General features: G+C 43.3%; 1 protein-coding gene across 1 annotated transcript in view; it reads left to right on the forward strand.

Moving 5' to 3' along the window:
* ADAM23 (ADAM metallopeptidase domain 23) overlaps positions 1-25,280 on the forward strand; it is a 175,961-nt gene that overhangs the window by 17,083 nt on the left and 133,598 nt on the right. The window contains exons 2-3 of the mRNA XM_066577434.1: positions 511-740; positions 23,873-23,949. Of these exons, the coding sequence (XP_066433531.1) occupies positions 511-740; positions 23,873-23,949 (307 nt within the window). The remainder of the gene's footprint in view (positions 1-510; positions 741-23,872; positions 23,950-25,280) is intronic.

The raw sequence follows: 25,280 nt of genomic DNA on the forward strand, positions 1-25,280 counted from the left end.
TGACAATTGCTAGCTTGTTCAAGGCTGATATGACTTGGGGTGGTTTCACATCTGCATTGGGGGTTTCGGTTTCCTGCTCCGATCTGGGAGCAGGACAGGGAAATCCCCGGGCCGAACGGCTCAGTCTTATGACAGAACCAAATAGTGCCGAATGGACCTCATTGACTACAATGGGGTCTGTTTGCTTTTTTTTTGTGTTCAGCTGCCTTTTCTTCTGGTACTTTGTGCCGCATCTGTGCCGGAACCTCCGACCGGAGGTTCTAATGCAGATGTGAAACCAGCCTTACACAATTAACTGGCAAGTGTCAAAAGTATGACTATGCACTAGAATGTTTACATTTTGGGCCAACACAAGAATAAATGTATCTTGCTAAATATCTTAATTGCAGATGCTATTTTTATAAAGGGACTCATTTTAGGAAGCATGACTCACATTATTGTTCAACTCTGCATAGTCTCCTATGAGACAAAGAGCGAATGCAGTAAAATCTTTTTTTCTCCCTCTACCAGCTCCACACCGCAATGAGACTGCAGGAGGCACGGCTGGCACATTGGCAGATGAAGAACAGGCATCACAGCATAACAGCAGCAGTGGGGAAAGCACTAACCACAACCAGAGCAATGAAATGCACAAAGAAATCACACTGCCTTCAAGACTGGTCTATTACCTTAACAAGGAATCTGAAAGTCCATATCACATACTGGATACAAAGACAAGGGACCAGCAGAAGCATAACAAGGTACATTTGCCAATGTACAAAGAAAGAATAATAGTTGACATGATAATACCCTACAAGGAAATAATATTGAGAATCACAACTTAAAATATATATAAAACAATTCTGGTTGACATATATTGGTTTATTGTAAAGCATCTTAGGATAAACAAAAAAGACTTTATTCTGTATACCAATTAGCAATTGTGAAGGAAGAAAAGAAAAAAGATTGCTACATTGTTGTTTTAGATTCTTTGTTTCTACTATAAAAAAGGGAGATGGTATGATTGAAGTAGAATAGTTCCACGAGGTCTTAAAGGGGTTGTACCAAGATTGACTTTTATCACCTATCCATAGGATAGGTGATAAGAGTCTGATCAGTGGGGTTCTCACCACTAAGATCCCCACTAATCCTGAGAACGGGGCCCATTGCCCCTCATTCTCATTGCCGGCTTGCTGCAAACTTCCCAAGTGAGGAGGAGATTGAATAGAGTGGTGGTTGCACATGCATGGTGTCACTCCATTCATTTTCAGGGGGACTGCCGGAAATAGCGAGTACTTGTAATCGAATATTGCTGTCAGCCCCATTGAAATGAATGGAGCGGCGCCATGCATGCACGACTGCCACTCCATTCGATCTGATGTTACTCTAGGTGCAGTGAACCCACAGTGACAGAAGAGGGGGATAGGATCTCAGTGGTGAGACCCCCACCAATCAGACTTTTTCCTCTGGATAAGTGATAGAAGTCAATCTTAGGGCCCTTTTACACTATAAAGATAAATTGGAAAGCAACCATCGATGAAATAGCAATCGGATATTGTTCGCTTGGCGTGCATTTACACTGAACAATAATTGGCCAGTGGTCAATATTAGAACCTTTGCTTTATCCCAGATTGGAAATTTCTGGATTCATGTTTCTCTTCTGGTTGTTAGAAGATATTAAGAAGTATACATTGATTTAATTGCAGGAGAACCAGGCCTGTGGTGGGATGAAGGGAGTAAAACAAAAGCTGCTGCAACACCGGTGTAGGATGGAGCACTATCCTCAGAGCTGCATTGCAGAGATTACTGTCTGAGGTTTTATATGCATTTATCTGCTGACCAAAGGCATATGTATTATAGAGGCAGACAATGCGGCTGCTATGGAGCCCATGGGGAGTGCGGGCGCAGTGGTGTTTGGTTCCACTCTCTTTTCTCCAAGTTAGCGAAACTAAATGGCTCCAGAACAAGGGCCTTGAGAATTATTTTAAGGGTCATGAAAAGAGAGTGGAAGGGTAAAACAAACACTAGACCCTTCTTTCCAGGGTGCCATAATGCAGCACCTAAATGAGGGGCACATTTTGATCTTTGCTAGGTGCCCTTTCTTTTCTACGTGTGCCACTGCTTCTGACATGAACTGTTATAAATACTTTTTTCCCCATGCGGCATTGACAACCAGTACCCCTCCTGAACTGCATCTAAAGCATATGATCTGGTTTACAATACCCTGCTTTGTGCTTGTGAGGAGCAAGAATGCTGAAACAGTTGTCTACAGTGGGGTTGCCCCTTTCTTTTGATGGGTTTCTGGTTTTGCTGATATGAGCTCATTGAACATACTTTTCCCCATGGAGCATTGCCTGAAAATAAGTCTCCATACGCCCGCTGGTCTCTTCAGTGAGAACAGGTACTCCCTCCCTCCCCCGAGTTGCATTTATCTTGAAAGGAATAATTTCCCGTCTATTCATGGTGTTCACATATTACCTGGCATGTAACATTCTGCTAGTTGTACCTCAGAACAATTTCTTATGAGAATTATGTAGGATTTACCGTTTCACAAAGGCATGTCCACCCACACAAGGAAATTTGCAGAGTTGTACATGGTGAATTCAAATACATAGTCGCCCTAAATATAACAAGCTACCCCTGCTGCTTTTCTGATTGCTCCATGGTGACATTTCTGAGTTCTGGAGAATTACAGTGTTCCAGCCTGAAATCACACTGCTCAGTTAATTCCAAGTCCTCTTGGTACAGCTCAGAGTTTCCAGAGTAAAGATGTCTTCATGACTTCTCTATCTCCGAGTGCAAAGCTTGTCGGCGGCGCCTTGTATTTGTATTCACTTTGGAACTAGATTGAATGTCAGAATTTTCCTGGTTCCTTGGATTGCATTGCAAACATGATTAGCAATTCTAGCATGTTCACATGGGCTTATATGTCACAGACTCGTGTTACATGAATATTTCTTGATGTAACAGGTGTTAGGGCAGGGCACTAGCATTGCTTCTTCTCCTCATTTGACAGTGACTAGGTGTTTATTGCCTATTGCAATTTGGCATACATTCTCTTATCTGTAAATGGAAGTTATTCTCTATTTATAAATGATCTGCCTATTTATATGTATTTATTTAATTTACCATATGGCCACAATGTATTCAGACTTGTGTACTGTAGTTATATATTCTACATATTCATATTTAAAGGGGTTGTACCAAGATTGTACTCTGATAGACGGACAGACCTGTTGAGTTCTGCATGCAGCCAGCCTGACCGTGACTGCAGTGGAGGAGCGAGACAGTGGTGACTTTTACTGCAGAACTGTAGTAGTGCACCATGAGGAAGATGAGGATTGGATTGTGGGGCATTGGAGGACGATGATGAGGGTTGGATTGTGGGCCATTGGAGGATGATGATGAGGGTGAGATTGTTGGACACTGGAAGAAGATGGTGGGGGTAGGATTCTTGTACATTGGAGGACGATGATAGGGGTTGAAATGTGGGGCATTGGAGGACGATGATGAAGGGTGATTGTGGGATACTGGAAGAAGATGATGGGGGTTGGATTGTGGTACATTGGAGGACGATGATGGGGGTTAGATTATAGGACACTGGAAGAAGATGATGGGGTTAGATTGTGGGACACCGGAAGAAGAAGATGGGGTTGATTATGGAACATTAGAATAAGATGATAAGGGTCGAATTGTGGGACATAGGAAGAAGATGATGGGGATAGGATTGTGGTACATTGGAGGATGATGATGAGGGTTGATTGCAGGACACTGGAAGAAAATGATGGGGTTGATTGTGGACCGTTGGAAGACGATGATAAGAGTTGGATTGTGGGACACTGGAGGACGATAATGGGGGTTGATGGTGTGAAGGGTGGAACCATATCTTTTGGTGTAGAGATTAAAAACAGTTCTCTGATCAGTACAGTATGGTGGGCATGCAGAGAGGATGCAAATGATTTAAAGATTGAAGTTTTTATACCCCATTCACGCTGAATAATTAACACTGGTGGTTTTAAGACCAAGAGCATATTTATTATTGCTAAAAAAACGGCAGGTTGTATCCAATATATTACAATACAGCTAATTAGCTCATGGACCTGCTAGCCAATTCAGTGGCAGAAATTAGAGTTTAAGATGCTGATTTCTTTCATGATATAGCTAAATACTCTACAGCAGATTTGCCCATGGCAAATCCATACTGTATGAAAATGACCTTATTCTGTCTTTTACAGATCTGGCACCATCTTCTTGTCCTTTAGGGTGATTGCATATGGATGGCATCTTTTAAACTGTATTTATACATCTGTTGCGCTGCTATGCATGGGAGGGATTGCCTTCCAGCAACCGCTCTTCTACAATCAGGCTTGGCACTGGCTGCTCTGGCTAGCTGGTCACTGGGACTGCAGGTTTTTACTCCTTAACCCCTTTTTAGGGGATCTTGTGTTCGCTGCTGCAAATTCCTAGGGTGCGTCACTAGAAGAGTCTCTGCAGTTGATACCAGGAAGTCAATAATAACAGAATAAAAAACACAGCAGGACCAAATACCATGAGAACTACAAAGTACAAGAATAGCAGGCAAACAGATAGTCAGGTAAATGCAAAGTTTGAAATCCAGGCATACAAACGGCTGAAGAGCTCAGGATAAACAAGAGGCTACTGTGAATATCAATATTATGACCCTGTTAAACCTTCAAGTTGTATGAAGGTATAATGCAGTACTCATACAGTGCATGCACCTTTATTAAATTTACATACTACTTTACATGCTGTATGTACAACACCTCTAGGCTAAATATATATCATATGTCACCTCATACAGCTCTGTAGTATACTATTCCAGACTCTGCATGCTGTAGTATATACTCTCTGCTGTGTATAAGAGGCTTAATCCTTAAAGGAGTTTTCTATGCAAAATACTATTGATGACCTATTCTCAGGACAAGTCATCAATAGTTGAGTGGTTGGGGTCCGTCGCTCGGGACTCCGGCCAATCAGTTGATTGTGCTCCCGCTGTCAGATCTATGATACACAGGTTTCAGAGCCGAAGCCACTGCTCTAACCCCTGTCCCTGTGTGGAGGCTAGTGCTTGTTACTGCAGGTGCAGCTGCCATTGATTTCAGTGAGAAATTTGCCTGCAGTTACAAGTGCCGGCCTCTACACAGGGGTTGGAGCAGCAACTTCAACTTCTTTGTGTGGCGACACTGACAGCTGGGGCCCACTCAGCTGATTGGCCTGGATGCCAAGCGGCAGGCCCCATGCCAATCAACTATTGATGAGCTGTCCTTTGTCCACTCAATTCTATTGAACCCCTTAGTTACCCACCCATAGTGTTTTTATGTCCTGGCCTGCTGGACTTTAATTCCCGAGGACGTAAAAACATGGATCCTCTGGGGATTAAAATCCTGCAGGCTCTGGACATGTTACCGGAGGTAGCCGATATCCTGGAGCTGTCATCCCGGGCCCCAACCCCTGGTCACGCGATGCTCTGTTAGGTTTGGGCCCCGTTGTGCATCCAGACAGAAGATTAGAGCCACAATGAGTATGTCTCTGAACACAGAACAAACAGGGGGATGCATTTTGTGGTGAAAGTCTTCATTAATATGTGTGCTGTACCTATTTAAAAAATGACAGAATTGTCGAAAAAACGAAAATCATAATTTTTGCTTTGATTCATTCAAAAACTGTGGGGTCAAAATACGCAGTACACCCCTAGATGAATTCGATAAGGAGTCTAGTTTTCAAAATGGGGTCACTTGTGCAGGCTCTCCATCGTTTTGGCGCTCAGGGGGTCTACAAGTGGGCAATGCGGCCTAAAACACCTTCAAGCAAAATGTCTGTTCTGAAAACCACTGGCTGCTCCTTTCGGTTTGGGTCCTGTTGTGCATACAGACATAAGATTAGGGCCACAATGGGTATGTTTCTGAACACAGGATAAACAGGGGTATTCATTTTGGGGTGCAAATCTTCATTTTCATGTGCACTATAGAAAAAAGAACTGTCTTTAAAATGACATATTTTCAAAAATATGAAATTTTATTTTTTCTCCTAAATTGCATTAATTCCTGAAAAGAAAATGTGGAGTCAAAATACCCCTGACCCCCCTTAGTGAATATATTTAGGGGTGTATTTTTTAAAATGGGATCATTTGTGGGGGTATCTATCATTCTGACACCTATAAATCTTGTAGGGAAATAAAATGTTCCTCAAACTGTTAATTTTAAATTTGTACGTCTACCAAATGGTTAAAAAACAAAAACGTTTTTGCATTGCGTGTCCAGAATAAAGTAAACAAATGTAAATATATATCTTATCAAAAATTTCTATATTATCTTTGCACATATTTGAGATATTGCAGTTGAAAATGTTAAAAAATGACACTTTTTTCAAAATGTTCCCAATTTTGTACTGTTAACAAATATACACACATTCTATCAGTCTATTTTTACCACCTAAATGAAGTACAACATGTGGCAAAAAAACAATGTGAGAATCACTTGGATATGCAAAACCTTTACGGAGTTATTCTATGTTAAAGTGACACGTGTCAGATTTCAGAAATTTTGCCTGGTCATTAAGGCGCAAACAGGCTTGGTCACTGAGGGGTTAAGTGTAGCTCAATGTGGAGAAAGATGTGGAACTTGAAAAGCTTACCAGAGTCCATATATTTGAAGGAGGGGACAGCCAGAAGAAGCAGGAATCTTCTTCTGGTGGACGGTGCATTACTAGTACTAGCTTCTGTTGCTAGGAGAATGTCTGCGGAACCCTTCTGAGGTGTCAGATGATGTTGTTCGGGCAGGTTGGAGCGTTTGGCTCCAATGATTTCTTTTCCCAGCAAGTTTTTCAGGTTTTTTTTTGCCTGTTTTGTGATTGCTGATTCATACGAACAACGTGCAGCTGTGAAATTTTGTTTCCTTTTTCACTGCTCAAAGCACTTGTAAAAAAAAGTCACACAGTGAGATCGGGTGAATACAGAGGGTGAGGCAAGGGTGTCATCCATTTTTCGTCAAAAATTGATTAAGGGTGAATGCACACAGGCGGATTTGTGTAACACAGAGGCAACCACCTCCGGATTCTGCAGCAAAAACCGCCCATAGCACGCAATGCAAAAGTGATTCTTCATGCACAAACTGTCCAATTTGCGGCCCTTCCATGATATATAGATGATGATGCGGGAAAAACAGGAGTTAAAAAAATATCTGTGCTGCACATGTCCAACGGCTCGCTGTGCGGACCATCCGCAGTACAGATGAAGTGAAAAGAAACCAGATATGTGCGGACACTGCTGCTGCCTGGGCCAGATTCCACATGCAGAATTCGACCCGCCCGTGTGCATGCGGCCTAAAACTCAGTGCTGTGTGAGCAAACAGGTGACTGGTTCTTCCATCATGACAACACACATCAGAAGGGTTTCGCAGACATACACGTAAATACATTCACACAGGATAGATAGATAGATAGATAGATAGATAGATAGATAGATATGGCTTTGACCAACATTGGCTCAATACTTCATATTTTGGGAAAATTGAAGACTGCCCTTTTCTGTTGTAGATTTACTGCTCATGTAGTGCATGATCTGTGAGCTGAATGGATACTTTGCTCACCTGCTCCATAGTGGGTTTCAGCCATTCTATTCTTTATTGCCATATGGCCATGCAATGCAGCATAGAGTGAGACAGTAAGTAGCCCTGCTGTCACACTCTGCAGATCGTCTTCTTAATTAATCACTGAAGAGTTAAGCCCCATTTACATGGGACGAGTATCGCTTAAAATTTGCTCAAATGATGTCTTCTGAGCAAATCGTTGCGTGTAAATGCTACCATTGCTAGCTTTTCGGCCGAACGATGATTTTATGTTGAGTTTAAAATCCATTGTTTGGCCAGGCAGCTGATAACAGGGACCACATGCTGCGATTATCCACAGGAGTGCTGATAACATTATTTTCAGCTGCAGTTTCCAGGGCAGAACAAAGGGGCTGTATGCAGATCGTCAGGCTCATTTACATGCAAATGAAGCTGATAAGCTGCTAATGGGCATTAGTGCCCATTAGCAGCTTATGCAAAAGGATCGCTCAAACTGTCTTTCTCCCTATCCTTTGAACGAATTTTGAGCGATCATCTTTGCGTGTAAATGGGGCTTTAGTCACTGGACACCATCAGGACTGTCATCATCACAAAGGAGTAATGTGTTATTATGTCTGTGCACTTCATGATAATGCATTAAGCAAAGTGAACATCCTGTGCATTGCAATCCCACTTGTTTCTCAATAACTGTATTATGTATGTCTCTGTCTATATAAGACTGGTGTAAGAAGGTATATGAATATAAAAATTAGGTAACCTTAATTACAGTAATATAACTTCCAGTCAAAACAGAACATTAGTTCAAATTCGCATTAATTAAAACGGCAATTTCTAGGGAATTGGTTGGTTGCAAGGTAATCTCAAGGTCCTTTCGTGCTCATCACTCATCATTTTTTGCTAGCTTGGCAGAAGCCACTTTCTCTGACGTTCTGGCTAATAGACATTGAAAACAGGTTCTTCTCTTTATTGTTATTTGCCTTTTGCAGTGCTAATACTACATAAGTATACCGATGTTCAGACTGACGCTAAAGGAAATGACAAATGTTCTATACATGTGAAAGTAAAAAGGAACAATTCAGTGTACTACAGCATCCAATCTGCCATGTGAGAAGGCACATTCTAGTTTAACCGCTTAATGACATGGCCTATTTTGGCGTTGAGGACCAAGCGATTTTTGGTATTTTTCCATCTCCATTTTTCAAAAACCATAACTTTTTAATTTTTCCGTAGACGCGGCTGTATGAGGGCTTGTTTTTTGCGCGGCGAGCTGTAGTTTTTATCGGTGCCACTTTTGGATACATAGACTATAGTGTAAAACTTTTATTATTTGTTTTATGATAACAGGGAGAGCAAACGCATCAATTCTGCCATAGAGTTTTTTTTTACAGCGTTAATCATGCAGCATAAATAACACACAAAATTTTTTCTGTGGGTCGGTACGGTTACAACGATACCAAAATTCTTATTTTTTTTAGGTTTTTACACTTTTTTGCAATAAAAACCCTTTTTTTGGAAATCTTTTTTTTCCTCTATAGCTGCATTCAAAGTCCTGTAACTTTTTTCTTTTTCTATGTACGGTGCTCTATAAGGGCTTATTTTTTGCGAGACAAGCTATAGTTTTTATTGATACCATTTTGGGGAATGTACGGCTTTTTTGATCACTTTTATTAAATTTTTGGGGAGGCAAAATGCTAAAAATTAGCATTTTGCCTCTGTTTTTTAGCGTTTTTTTAAACGCTTTTTGTCGTACAAAATAAAAAGCGTGTTCAACTTTTTGTACACGTTGTTTCGGACGCGTCAATAGCAAATATGTGGGGTTTTAATTTTTTTTTACCTTTTTTATGCTAATATTAGAAAAAGCACAAAAAAAGGTTTTTTTTTTACATTTTTCTTTTCTTTTTTTTACACTATTTGAGTTCCTCTGAGGGACTTACATCACTGCACTTATGATCGCTGTGATAAGGCATGGCAGAGCTACTGCCCTGCCATGCCTTATCGCTTATACAGCGATCATAGGCATTGGCACTACAGGACGCCAGTGTCTGGTGTCCTGTTGACATAACAACAGGCGGGGCTTTCGCGATAACATCGCGCTCCCTCTGTGAACTCTTTCCCTGCCGCAATCTACTAAGATCGCGGCAGGGAAGGGGTTAACAGCGGGGGGGGGGGGGGGCGCATCTCCGATGCCCCCCCGCTGTTGCAGCGGGACGCCGGCTGTGACTGACAGCCGGCTCCCGCTGCGGGATAGCGCGAAGTCAGTCATGATCTCGCGCTATCCCAATGACGTAAGGGTACGTCATTTTGCGCGAAGTATCAGCCTGCCATGACGTACCGTTACGTCATAGGGCGGGAAGGGGTTAAGGGCTCAGTCAGATGTGCGTTTTTTCCCCGGATGTATAGGTGCAAAAAAACCTGGCTCTATTAGAACCAATGCTTTCCAATGAAAGCGGTTACATGTCTATTTTTACAAGCAAATAAAATTCACAAAAAAAAATAGGACTGCGTTTTGTGATTTGCACAAAAACGCGGTTATCGTGCGAATTGATGCAACTTTGACTGTAGGAAATCCTACTGTCAAAGCCCTTAAATAAGATGCTGGAAAAAAGACCAAAAAAAACCCACCACCTAGAAGTGGTGTCCGGCTATGGCGTGTCTTCTCCTCGGGTCCGCGGCACTCTTCTTCTTCATTTTCTTCTGGACAGGGATTGAAAAATCCCCGCCTCCTGGAAGCACTGCTTCTGATTGGCTGAGCGTTTGACCAATCACAGCCATTCTGAAAATAAAAAACAGTGACAGCATCCAGGGGTTTCACATTCAAGGAATCCCCTTCTGCAGCTGTCACAGCCTAGATTATAGTGATCCTTTCCTATTGCTTTTTAATGGGGCCGCAGTATATGTGCAAATTTTAAGATCATGTGACCGCACATCAAGCGCGAATAAAAAAAAAGCGTCTGCCGCTTCGATCACAATACATGCATTTTGTTTTCATGGATCTATACATATACGTAAAAAAACCGCTCATCTGACTGTGACTTGATACAAATAATAGTGTTAGGCCGCCTGCACACGAATGGACATTTGCTGTGGAATCCGTGGTCAGCGTTCACACCGCAGATCCGTAGCAAATACCATTCGTAACATGCTATGTAAAAGCGATTCTTCCTGCACACTCGTGAAAACCAAATGCGATTTCCATGAACGGAGAAAAAAATCGCAGCATGTTTTATTTTAGTGCGGATTCCGCACGGACGGCTTCCACTGAAGTCAATGGAAGCCATAGGACTCACACCCTTCCGCAACTGACATTGCAGAAAAGTTGCAGATTCCGCATCATCGTCTAGCGAAAGTATGGGAAAAGCAGAGATTTAAAAATAAAAACTGTACTGCACATGTGCAATGAGACAGTGGTAGCTCAAGTGGGTGGTGTCAGTTTACACTTTGTCACAGTGGCAGCTACTCTGACAGATATGGCGACTCGCGCAGCAGGCAGTTGGTAAGAGTCTCTGTGTAGTTTAGATACTGACAGCTGGTATCTGTATGTGACGCCAGTGCCTTTATATGGGAAAAAACTTACTTATGGTAATGAAATCATGACAGCAGTCCAATTGGATGCTAATAAACTGAAGGCATGCAGTTTACTATGTAATGTCGGGTCATAGAGACAGTTCACTCTTGTGGATTTGGGAGCAATGACCACAACCGTTACATTTGTATCCACATTGACAGTGTCAGATTTCTTCTCTCAGGGTGAAGGTTATTTGGATACAGTAAAGATTTTCCCCTTACCTTGTCCGGGGCTGTCACCGACAGCTGGAGGGGCTCGTGCAGGGTAAATTATATTCCACTGTTGGTTAATTGCGCAAGGGTAGGTAACACTCACTATTATGATGACCTCTCATTCTGACTGGCTCTGATTTCCTTACTCAGGATGGAGGAGAAACTTCACTACTCTCCGTTCTTCCTCCCTCTATCTCTTCTGATGACACACACTCGCTGTCTCACCGCACTGAATCCCTCTCCTGCTCTTGTCTTTGCGTCTGCTCTCTTCTGCTCCCAATCTCCAACTGCCAACTGACAGCGTATGCACACTTAAAATTACCTTTTCCACCCATCCACAGGTTGGCGACGCAGGTTTGGCGTCTGGCCAAGGTGGCTGGCGGGTTCACCGACATAGTAGCAGAGATCCCGCTGTGGAGCACCCCTGGGTTGCGGGAGCTAGTGTCACTGGCTGACCTCGCGACATGGAAGCAGGGTGGTATAAGGTGTCTGGGCGACCTTTACGACTCGAATGTATTCCTATCCTTTGAGCGACTGCAAGATCAGTTCCAACTACCTAGATCGCACTTTTATAAGTACCTCCAGATTAGACATGCCTTGCAGACGCAATTCCCTCCGGCAAGTAACAACATATCCCACTATCCCCTAATAGGAATTCTGCGGTCCCAGGGACCCCAGGGACTTATATCGACAATATACTCACATTTAATAAACTCAAAGGCCACCCGGGTGGTTCCCCCCTCCCTAACTAAATGGAGGTCTCTGATCCCGGCGCTAACTGATGACACTTTCCAAGATCTATTAGAATCTCCCTTATTCGTCTCCCCCTCAGTAAATAATAGAATGATCCAGATGTACATAGTGCATCAGTGCTACCTCACCCCGGCGCGGCTGCAAAGGATGGGCAGAAACCCGACAACACATTGTATCTGCTGTATATGCACCTTTGCCGATTTCTGGCATATGATTTGGGACTGCCCGACGGTCCAGTCGTACTGGAGTGAGGTCATAAATCTGCTAGCTGAGATTCTTAGTATTCCGATTCCCGCCACCCCAGAGGTCTGCCTCTTCGGCATTCTGGACGAGGAGCATTGGCTGCACCATGACAGAATTTTTCTCCGAGAGGTCCTGTTCCTGGCTAGGAAGGTAATTGCGCTGAGGTGGATGGACCCAAGGGGCCCTATCCTGGGGATGTGGAGAAAGATCACTAACACAACTATTCCTTTCAACAACTTAGTCTATAAGGCTCGAAAATGCCCAGAAAAATTCCAGAAGGTATGGGCTCGATGGTGTGATTCCTCGCTCACCCTGTTCCCTCCGCGACTGCTCTCCTCGGTTATATCAACTCTGCGAAGGGGAACTCAGTAATTGACAGATGCTGGAGACAGGCAAGGGGATCCGGGACTTACCTTGTCATGTCAGATCACAGCGACAGGTGGGCAATTACATGGATGGCCTAGTACTGCCTCTGCTATGACATACCCATCATATGCATGGGTTTTCTCTGCATCTCTCCTTCCAGCCTTCTTCCCTTTCTCGCACCCCTGGAGTACACTGCAAGGGCTATACACTATAACAACAAGGGGAAAATCTCTCCTTTCTTTTCCCTTCCCCCACCCCTTCTCCTCCCTTTTTTCTTTGTTCTCTATAGGTTTCTAATATCCATATGTGATTCTGTAGAACGAAAGATTTGGCATGCTGTTAACTTTCAATAAAACGAGTTTAAAAAAAAAATTACCTTTTCCATGTGGGCTGTGGTGTTGCTAAGCAACTGAAACACCAATCAGTAAGCTGCAACTAAAGCACCAATCAGTAAGCTGCAACTAAAGCACCAATCAGTAAGCTGTTGCTGAGATAGCTATTTCAGGAATAACTGCTTCTATCTCAGGTGGGGTACCTCCTATGTCCCCTTGAGACTTATAGTGACATCCCAGGAACTTATTACCTCTCTTTGACTATTCTGTAGGACCTGCAGCTCACATTTTACCACAGCCGTATAAGAAATAGCAACCAATCACAGCACTGCTTTCATTTTACCTCAGCGGCTTAAGAAATAGCAACCAATCACAGCACAGCTTTCATTTTACCTCAGTAGCACCTAAGCTTTTAATTTTTATAGTGATGAGGTAAAATGAAAGCTGCGCTGTGATTGGTTGCTATGGGCAACACAGACAGATTTTTCTTTGACACAGCCTTCATAAGAGTGTGGTGTCGGCCTACGTTTCTGTGCCCACCCTGTAGTTACTTATTATTAAATGTGTTTATCTAGCCCCCAAAATAACTACTTTGATGTTCGCAGTCTTGCTTCCCCACAAAATAGCCAGTATCCAAACTGACTAAAATGACATCAACTCATATCTTTGATCAACATGAGATTACTTGGCTCCCATAGCCACGTTACCTGTATGTTAGGTATTATGTGAGGCGGGGTGTTTAATGTCTAATTTTCTTTTCATGTTCACCTTTCATCCCCTTTTCTCCATTATCTTATTCCTTTTCTTCTCTCCTCGTACCTTTTGACTGCAATGCTTATCTCCCTTGTTATATTCAGTTTCCCACATGCTATATACCCCTCGCCCCCTCCGCTTCAAGAACTGAATTTTGTTCCGAAACCAGAGGGTCCCTTGCAGTCAGATACCGTTCCCTTCAGTTTGGGTACAGCTGTTTACTTTCGGGCTCTTTTAAACACAACAAGAAGCTCGTGATTCTCGTTTGCCCGATGTCAGCACCAACTCATTTGCACTCCGGCAGCCCGTTTAGACTGCAAAACAGGATTCTCAGTGAACTTTCCTATATGAAACACTAAACAATAAGTGTTTAAGGTGCCCGACCAGCGAACGAGCCGACGATGATTTTTATGCCAACTGAAACTAAACGAGAAGCGCACGATTCTTCTTCGTTGTTAGCTTGCGTTTGAACGATTATCATTCAGTTTTGCTCGTTTGAACGAATTTCTGAGCGATAATCGTTCCGTGTCAGCTTAAGGCCGGCTATCCACGGGCAATGCGGCATCCCGCGGTGAAGCTCCCCTGCGGGAGCTGCCGCCCGGGAGCAGGAGCCACTGGCGAATCTCCTCCGTTAGCCCTATCTAATAGATAGGCTGACCGCGGAGAATATGGCAATTCGCAGCATGCTACGAATTGCCTGCCGCGAGTAGAGAATCGCAATGATTCTCCGCTCGTGGCCAGGTGCAGGCGCTTTCCATAGCAATGCTATGGGAAGCGTCGGCCGGCGTGATTCGACGGCGGTTTACCTCCGGCAAATAAACTGCCGTGGACAGGGGGCCTAAGTCTTCTCCTTGTTGTGTCTATGCTGGGACTGGAAGTTACAGATTGTTAGGCGAAATTGCCAGCCAGTTTATCAGTCCACGGGGCTCCCAGTCTCTCCAACCAGGCCGCTCTACGTTTTTGTTTTGAGTCATCTCGCGGCCTGTCAATTACTGAGTGCTTCTCTTAGTTGCTCAGTAGGATTCTTGTATTTTTCACTATGGAATACAAACATTTCCTAACTATATAAAAGGCTTTTGTACATTTAGAGCAAGTGCACAACTACTATGCTAAGCTTTAGATCAAGTACTCATTTTGTGTTAGAGTACATTGTGCCTTTTTTGGTGTAGTTCATAGACTTCATTTTTTGTTGTAAAAAACACATCTGAGGAAAGTAGAACATTAGAGCTCATACACACGGGCATTTTATTTGTCTGAGTACGGTCCAATTTTTAAGTGGACCTAATTCGTACAAACTTGAATACATTGATTTCAGTGGTTCAATTCACATGAACATTTTTTTCTAAAAGGTATTGTCCAGCTGTAAATTACTAACAGCCTATCCTTAGGATAGGCTACTAATAGTAGATCTGCAGGGTTCTACAACCCTTCACCCCCACCAATTTGCTGTTTGCCAGGCCAATGCATTTGTGCATTGAGCTGATTTCTGCAGGAAGCAGACAGCTCCATTCCCACTGCACTGGCAGGCTTGGTTTTACAGGTGAAGTTCCCACTGAAGTGAACAAGAACTTTTCCTGCAGTACCAAGCCTGGCCACTACAGTGGGAACGAAGCTGTCTGCTTCCTGCAGAAATCAATTTAGTGCATGACCACTTCAGTCTGGAGAACACCTGATCAGTGGGAACCCACCGCAGATCCCTTCCAATTTAGTATTGGTGGCCTAGTCTAAGGATAGGCCGTCAATAGTTTACAACTCGAAAACCCTTTAACCCCTTAAGGACCAGGCTGTTTTGTACCTTAAGGTACTTTAAGACACTTTTTAGGGATTTTATCCATGTGGTAGTTTCACTGCCCTATTTCTTTTCCTTCAGCTACCAAAATTATTTTTGCTGTGTTTTCTTTTCCGTGACATATAGGGCTATTTTTTTATATCTTTTTCACTTTTTTTCCGTTTTTTAGTTTTATTGGTGGTAAAAAGCTGAAAAATATATATTTTTTAACATTTATAGTTATTTTTTTTAATAAGTATATTTACGCTAAAATAAAGCATGGGAACAGGTTCCTCATTTTGTTTCACACGTTTTGATATATAATATGTCTGGTTTTGGACTACAGGGCGCATACAGCGACTGTTTTGGTTGTCGTTGTCTTTGGATTATTTTGTCATTGAGCGCTTTGTATTAGTAAAAGGAGAAGGCAGAAGTGGTTAAAAACCACTTCTCCCTTCTCCTTCTGGTTCTCAGCTTTGACTAACTTTGACTAAGAGCTGAGACCCCGACCTGCTTCTGCTTGATTGCAGAAGCAGGGGCTTTAATCCCGCACCGTATTTTTACTATTGGCTAGGATTAAAGCCGGGGACCAAGCACCATAAATTTACAGTGCTTGGTCCTTAATGAGTTAAATCATTTTTATTGGAATTTTTTTATACGAAACAGATAGGACCAGTATGTCCAAAGTCAGAACAATATAATACAGAATTGGGCATGAAAATTCAAGGTAACGCCAAAGTAAAATGAGAGCATTTTGTAAAGCCCCATCTGATGTAATATAAAGATACTGTTATATTAGATATTAGATGCCGTTCTTGCAGGTTACGAGGATTGGCAGTAATAGCTATCAAAAGAGTTTATTGAAAGAAAGATGTATAAAGAATGTGATGTGATGCAGTTCTTGAAGCAATGGTAGCTTAGGCTAGAGCTAGTGAGAACACAAAATAATTTGGCATTAAACATTACAACCTTGTTTTACCCTCAGTGTTATTCTGAACTATCTTTTAATATCCTTCTGGTAAGAAGGGATTTAACACACTTGTGATGTTCAATCCAGGACGCATCGTTTCTTAAGGCACTCAGTTAAAGTTAGTGCTGATACAGTCATCCAGGGCGGTGGAAACTTTTTCAGTTCTGTAGACATGTGGCTGACTGCTAGCTACAATTTCATGGTGTATAGCAGATTTTTAGTTATGATGGTGTCTTACATAATGCTTCCGATTATTGCCTAAAAGGATGTTACATTGCTATTATATATTAATTCCAAAAATACTATAAATATATACTGTAAATATATATTAGTGTAGCTTGGCAGAAGCACAATCCCTTAGGCCAACTTCACGCATGCAGTTTTTAATGCAGTTGTTGGTGTCGATTTGGATGCTGTTATTTTAGATAAAGCCATATGGAAGCCAAAAAGGAAGGAGGAGCACCACAGTAAAAAAGAAGGACTTAGTATTCTCCTTTTTTGTATCCACACCTGTCTTTGACTGAGCAACCAATCAGTATGGGACATTGCAGCGCTTTTCGGACCTTCCAAAGTCCACTGTTGGCAGTGCTATTTGGAAATGGGAAACATTTGGTGTGTGCTACATTTGGGGAGACCTTGTAGACAGACAGAACATGGAGAATGAAGCCATGTACCTTGTGCGAGCTGAGAAGGCATCACACACATCGTCTGCTGGAACACTCGCTCAGGAAGTCTCACAGGCCATTGGAACATTCATCAGCACCAGAACCATCTGTAGGGAACTGCATGTGAAGGGTTACCAAGGACGAGCGGCTGCACAAAGACCCATCACAGCAGTGAATGCACAAAGGTGCCTCATTCTTGGACCGTAAATGACTAGAAGCAAGTGCTTTGGACAGATGAATCACAGTACACCATCTTTAAATTGGATGGCTACACTTGGGTGTGAAGGTTGCCTAGAGAGCAGTTTCTACGTGACTGCATCAAACAAACAGTGACGTTTGGAGGAGGTTCTGTTATGCTGTAGGGGGGTTTCTGCTGGGAAGGAGTAGGGTGAAGTTCTCCCTCAAGCTAATGGGTACAGAGATATTCTACTCCGTGGCAATACTTTGCTACAGCTCCGTATCTCTACCAACATGACCAAGCACCATGCCATACAGCATGCAGTGTTGAGGCTTGATTTGAGGAACAGTAAATCTGCAAACTTCATTGGCCAGCCCAACGTCCGGATCTCAATCCCATTGAGCATCTTTGAGACGAACTAGAACGCTGTATCTATGCACGCCAAAAACACACATCATCTTAGGGCTACTGCAGTCATTGAGACTAAAGGTGGTCCAACACTGTATTGAAAAATGTGGATAAAATCTCATTTCATCACCTATGTGTGTTCCAATACTTTTGCCAACATTGTGTATTATATCTGCCATCTTAAGTGCAAATATATTTTAGCAAACAAAATAGCTATGTCCACATACAGAACCGACCCTATTAATAATTCAATACAACTTGATCTATACACTGACAAGTGTCAGAATAGTGCCCAAATAGTAGCATCATCTAATTCTTCCAGCTTGGCCCTCCACTTCTGGTGCAAATGACATGTCTTAGGCTGCATGCCCACGGACGGACCGGGATATGTCTGCGGCGGGAGTACCGCGTTTAAAAACGCAAGTGCCTGCTAATAATCGCATAATTACGCCATGGAAATCCCAAGGTCTCCAGTAATACTATATTAATGGAGACCTCCCGCAGGGGAAATACACTGCGAATTAGAACGTCGCGATTTTTTCCCCTCGACAGAATCACGCATGTGAGCATTGAGCTATTAGGTTCAATAGAACCTAATAGCAGTGGAATTCCACCGCGGAAACCGCGGTGAAAATCCATTCGTGGGCATTATCCCTTCAAGAGGTTTTTCACTATTTTATATTGATCACCTATCTAAAGATGTTGGAGAGGTGATAAATGTTAGATTGCTGGGGGTCTGACAATAATGGGCTGTAATTAGTGTTGGCCTTTGGGGTGTTCAACCTGTAGGACTGCACAGGGTGCATCATTCCTCCTAGATGAAGAGGGCACCACCAGGTACCCTGTTCTTATCCAGGGCAACCCAGCCCTGCTCCTTAAACTCTAACTGCTGATGTAAAGGGATAGAAGAGTGTTCTAAGCAGTTTTTGGTTACTTGCGCTTTATTAATTTCATCGGAATCATCATGCTGTAATAAAACCAAATAGAGTAATATAACGAATACATGGTTTATATGAATGCGATCTTTTGGTGCCACCTAGTGGTATGTAGGAAAAATGACAGAAAAAATGCTGTTTTGCATGATTAGTTCACTGATTGTCAGGGCAGGTCATATTTCCCTGGGAGAGGAAATCGGAAGAAAAGAGTTAGCCCGGGTGCTGAGTGTGCTGCATCACACAGAGTGAGCCAGCATGGAGAGTTGCATGACTGAGGCCTGGGATGCAGTGGCAGAGGGAAGCCACTGCTCAAGAACTGTTGCTGAGTGCCATCAGATGGGCCAGACAAACAGCAAAGGACATTGTGCAGCCGCATGATACAGAGGATAGCTCAGCGACTGGGGTACTGTTTATTGCTGCCTGAGCTGCTCCTGCATACAGGAATTTAACACTGCTGAACTGAGTGTGAACCCCATAGTTCTGCAGTGAAGTCACGACTGGAGCATCAAGAAGGTGCTGCAGTGTGCTGCAACAGTGTTGAACTAGAACCAGGAAAGTTTGTTAGCAATCCTTTGCCTCAGAGATGTAACCAAAGATGGTCCTCAATAAAAACCAAGCATGTGCACACGAGTAAACAGCGTATGATAGTAAGCAGGCCTGCTAGATAGATAAGTATCATGATAAGTATCATGCTATACAGTTCATAGAATCATAGAATGGTAGAGTTGGAAGGACCTCCAGGGTCATCTGGTCAAACCCCCCTGCTTAGTGCAGGATCATTAAATCATCCCCGACAGATGTCTGTCCAGCCTCTGTTTGAAGACTTCCATTTAAGGAGAACTCACCACCTTCCATGGCAACCTGTTCCACTCACTGATCACCCTCACTGTCAGAAAGATTTTTCTAATTTGTGTCTCCTCCATTTCAGTTTCATCCCATTGCTTCTAGTCTTTCCTTGTGCAAATAAGAATACAGCTGATCCCTCTACACTGTGACAGCCCTTCAGATATTTGTAGACAGCTATTAAGTCTCCTGTCAGTCACTATTAGTATTTGGGGCTACAGAGCTGGCCTTGGCTGTAGTGCATGCATGTGCCAGGTCCACCAGAGAAAGATACTTTTTCCAGCCACTCTCAACTTCTGGTCATAGAAATGTAATCTTTGTGAATGAATCCAGTTGTCTATGGAAGGAACTTGGATTGGACAGGTTGGATTTTTCCTTTTCTGATTCCTTGTTTTTTCAATGATTAGTGGTGGGAGAGATGTCTGGCAATCATTCTGTAAGGGCTTGTTCACACGAGTGCTGTGGGCAGAAAGTGCCTTTTATAGGAACCAATGGTTTCCTATAGAAGCGTTCACATGAAGGATTTTTAGATGCGCAAAATCCTCGCACTTTCCAAACATAGGACATGCGTGGCTATGATGCCCACATCTAAGGACCGTGCTGCGAGTAAAGATAGGACCTGACCTATCTTTGGTGCGAGGTGCACAGGAGTTTCCATTGACTCCTATGGGAGCAGGAGTCTATCGAAACAACTACGCAGGAAAAGAAGATTAGAAGTCATTAGAATGATTACAGCGGGACATTTAAAACTTGCAGCCCAGAAGCACATTTTAAATGTCCCACTGTAAACTCTTGTTAGTCCCCGTGGGGATGTGGGGACGACCCGAGGGTTCCATTCCTCTCCCCGGGGGTTCCCTTAATCCCCATAACAGGAGTTTACAGCTGGACATTTAAAACATGCTTCTGGGCTGCAAGTTTTAAATGTCCCGCTGTAAGTAGCGGTGACTTCCTCCAACCCTGCTGCTGGACAATTTCCCAGCAGCGGGGCAGTAGGGGACTCCCTCCATCTTTCCCCCCAGCATTGGAATCCCAAGGGATTTCCCCCATACCAGGGAGAGAGAGGGGGCATGGTTACAGGGCTTCCCAGTGAGTGGGGGGTGGAGCTAGAGGGATCCGCGCTCTAGCCCACTCCTCTCAAGTTGCAATGGGGAAAATCCCAGGGAGAAGACATCTAGCCCTGCCCCCTCTCTCTAGCCCCACCCCTCCGTTGCCACTATGGAATATCCCTCAGAGATCCCCTGTAGCACTGCCCCCTCTCTCTCTGAACTATGGGGATATGATATCCCTTGGGGATCCTCATAGCAGAGAGAGAGAGTGGGGCTATGTGGGATTAACCCATAGCAGGGAGAGACAGTGCGGGGCTATGGGTTTAATCTCCCATAGCAGGGAGAGAGAGAGCGGGGCTACGGATTAATCCCTCATAGCCAGCTCTCTCTCTGCTATGGGGAAATCCCAAAGCCCTGTGGGGCTTCTTCTCTCTCTCTCCTTCTGTAGCAGTTGCGCTTTTTTAAGCACAGCTGCTCCAGTGAATGGGCGATTTTTCATGCGCATGAAACTCGTGTTTTCTGCATATGAAACATTGCCCGTTCACGCAATTTTAAGTGTAGTGTAGGCGTGCTTTCTTTGCGCACCTATACTGCGCTAAAACAGCGCTTATGTGAATGAGCCCTGATAACATTCCTGTTCAGGAGTGTCACCCAAGTATTGTAATGGGATCTGAGGAGAGTTTTGCACCCAAACTCATTCCAACAATAAGGCCCTTTTATCAGGTTTTCCCATAATCCTGTCATAAGGCTGAGGTCCCATCCCCACTTTCTTTAGTATGTATGAGTACAGGTAAGGCTTATTATTTAGCTCACACATCCTGCATTACACATTATGTTTGCTGCTATAATCAGACATTACCTTTCAGTGTATGGTGTCTGCAAATTTGACACATATTGACACTTTGATTTTACAAATTAAAAAAACTTCCAACTCAGAACTATTTCATATCATAAAGTTTCTCGATGTCTGGGCATTGGGCCATCATTATAGAACTTAAGAAACTTTTTTAAAGAACTCTTGTGATCTGTCTCCCTCCTTAAACTTTGTAATGTAGAACTCAATCCCTATAAGTATAATGTAGGCCGCAAGGCTCCTAGCTACTACAGTTAGCAGCTCTATAAATGTGAACATTCATTTCTTCATTACCTGTTACCCTTTAGAATTGTAATACAGTCTACAACTAAGGGAAGCGTCCTACATCGTGATAAGCAGTGTGTGGCTACTCCTTGCTTTCTGTGGCTAATATACAAAATGATTAGAGATGAGCGAACCTACTCGGCCACGTCCCTTTTTCGCCCGAGCACCGCGATTTTCGAGTACTTCCGTACTCGGGTGAAAAGATTCGGGGGGCGCCGTGGGTGAGTGGGGGGTTGCAGCGGGGAGTGGGGGGGAGAGGGAGAGAGAAAGGGCTCCCCCCTGTTCCCCGCTGCTACCCCCCACTCCGCCACGCCTCCCCCCGCCCCCCGGCGCTTCCCGAATCTTTTCACCCAAGTACGGAAGTACTCGAAAATCGCTGTGCTCGATCAAGTAATTACTCGAAACGAGTATATTCGCTCATCTCTAAAAATGATCCATGTCTAGTGAGAGTTACACATAGCACGTTCAGTTCAGTGTAATCCTAGTTCATTCTTGGACTTTATTCTTTACAACAGACCCAACATAATGCTAGTATAAAAAACTGTTTTGTGCGCCTGATTTATGAGGCGCTCTTAAGTTGTTGATGAGGTGGAATTGGAAAGACAACTTTAAAAGTCTTTAAGAAAATGTTATTAGAAAATGGAAATAAAAAAAAAAAAAATCACTATTAAATTCCCTGCTGGATCAGCGCTGTTGTTCTGGTGAGCTTATGGCATGAGTTTGCCAGAGCCGGTGATGAGCGATAATATACAGCACAAGCCTTTCTATGGCTGCAACAATCTCTGATTGATCAACATACTTGCCTAGTTTTGTACTTACAGTATTAGGAGACAAAATGATATGGTAACATGAAATACATTTTTAATTCTAGCATAGATCACCACATTCTGGCTCTAAATTGGTGGGTAGTTGACTGGGTGAACCAAGAGTTAACATAACATGTTAGGCTGAAGGGAGACAATGGCCATCTAGTTCAGCCTGTTTCCACCCCCAGCCCCCCTCCCCCTTCCCCCACTTGTTGAGGCAAAAGCCAATTAGCCCCTTTGGGGAAAAAAATTCTCTCCCGACTCCATAATAATTCCTGGATCAACGTTTGAAAGTTCCCTCCTGACTACAAGACCTGGATCAACAACCCGTTGGCTATTTAATGTCTATTTCCTGTAATATTACAGCGCTCTAGAAAGACATCTCGTCCCCTCTTAAACTCCTCTATCATTTTTGCCATCACCATGTTCTCAGGCAGAGAGTTCCACAGTCTCACTGCTCTTACAGTAAAGAACCCCCTTCTATATTGGTGATGAATAGTTACATAGTACAAGAACTCAAAAAAATGTTTAAATTGTATTCATGATGGTGGCTTTTGAAATAATGGAGGAGTCATTTAACATACGTCCTAAGTAAGCTTTCTAATATGTAGTGGTAAAATAAATTTTCATAAATAAAGAGGTATTCCTAGAATGACATTTATCACCTATCCACAGGATAGATTATAAGTGCGTGATCCGTTGGGTTTTGACCACTGGGAGACCCACCGATCATGAGGACAAGGGTCCCATATTCCCTTGTGGAATGGAACTATGATCAAGCATGTACACTGTGAAGCATAGCACTCAGCTATCTCTTGCAGTCCCATAGAGTTTAAAGGGGTATTCCAGTGATTCAAAGCAAAAGTTATATGCTTCATACAGCCATAACGTGTAATCTTGCAATATAATGTTAGAACTTATATTACAAAGCTGCAGAGATATTCCTTTACCTGTGGTCTCCCACCCTGCTCAGTTCTCTATTAGTTTCCAATGGTTACGACCTGTATGATCTGGAGGTCAGCAAAAATGGACTGGCGAATCTCCACTGGTCAGCCCTATCTAATAGATAGGCTGACTGCGGAGAATCAGGGCAATTCGCAGCATGCTGCGAATTGCCCGCCGCTTGTGGACAGATGACGGTGCTTTCCATAGCAATGCTATGGGAAGCGTCGGCCAGCATGATTCACCAGTGGTTTACCGCCGGCGAATAAACTGCCATGGACAGGGGGCCTTAGTCTAATAGCTAGCAATGCTCCTTCTGAAATAATTATGTTTACTAAATGCAATTGTTTACATGGTAACGGTAATTTTTCTTTCTACTCTTAGGCTGTGCATCTTGCCCAGACAAGTTTCCAGATAGAGGCCTTTGGTTCTAAGTTTATCCTCGACCTGTCGTTGAACAAGTAAGTGTTTAATACCATTGGAAAGGGAATTTACTTACAATTTTTTTTTTATCAGTTTACATCACTAAAATCAAATTATTTATGCTATACGTTGCTCAGTCACAAAATCACGGCTCAATATCGCCCTCGCCAGTGTGAAGCCGGCCTAATTCTTTCTGTGTGAAAGATCCCTGCCGAGAGCAATATTGGGCTGTGTCCCATTGAAAACATAGTGAGAACATCTTAATCCTCTGTAGCTGCTGTGACAGCAGCAGCAGGGGATGCCTTCATCCCCGCTGGGAATCCCCTCATCACTGAAAACCCTGCCGCTACTGTCACAGTGTTCAGTGATGAGGGGACTCCCCGCGGGGGTGAAGGATTCCCCTGTCACAGCAGCGGCAGAAGATCGCTATGTTCTCACTATGTTTTAAATGCTGCTGGCCCCATTTAAAACAAGGTGAAACCCCTGGATGAAGGAATCCCTGTCACAGCTGCAGCAGGGGATTGCGATCTTCTCCAATTGCTTTTAATGGGGCTGGGGGGTGGGGGGGGGGGGGCGGGGTAAATGACCTAAAAGCGCTACGGAATAAGATGGTGCTATACAAATGACCAGATTTATTTTATGTACGGTATTTATTTATATATTGAACATTTAGAACACTGCAGATTTTTCCTCAGTTTTTTTGGCATGTTTCTTGATACTTTATTGCTTGTATTATGAAATGATGCAGATTTTCCTCGCCAGATTCCACAACATTTTTGGTACATGTGAACATACCCTATAGATTGAAGACAGTGTACAGCAATACCGACAAGTATATCAATATCTATACTGTGTGCATGCAAATATATTTGTGTGTGAACATACAAATATTACATATGTATTAATGGAGATTGGGGGTGTTAAATAACTTTCTAAGTGATTTTCAAGCACGTTACTCTAATGAGAATTGTAGATATGATTGCTTTCATCCCCGGCTGTTGGAGGGATACTAGCCTCAGCAGTATTCACATCACAGAGCAGGCAGGAGAACAAGAGTCAGAGGCAATGCAGGCAGTGAGGCGCTGGTTCTATTCAGTGTCGGCTGCCAGTACAAATAATTTATTACACTAATAGACAGAAACAAGCTGATCCGGCAGCAGACACTGAACGCTAGAGTGCTGCCTCTGCTGCTAGACTCGCTGGGGAGGGAGCTGAGTGTTGCAACTTTCAGGTCACCTGACCTAATTTGGGGGAATATCTGCAACACACTAACAGTGTTATGCCGCGGCCTGCAGCCAAATAGAGGAAGTCGAGCTGCTGTAGGATGCCAACATCAGGACGTTCTCACTCTTAGCAGAGCTAACGTTGC

This window comes from Eleutherodactylus coqui, chromosome 8 (assembly GCF_035609145.1).
Source record: "Eleutherodactylus coqui strain aEleCoq1 chromosome 8, aEleCoq1.hap1, whole genome shotgun sequence".
Lineage (NCBI taxonomy): Eukaryota > Metazoa > Chordata > Amphibia > Anura > Eleutherodactylidae > Eleutherodactylus > Eleutherodactylus coqui.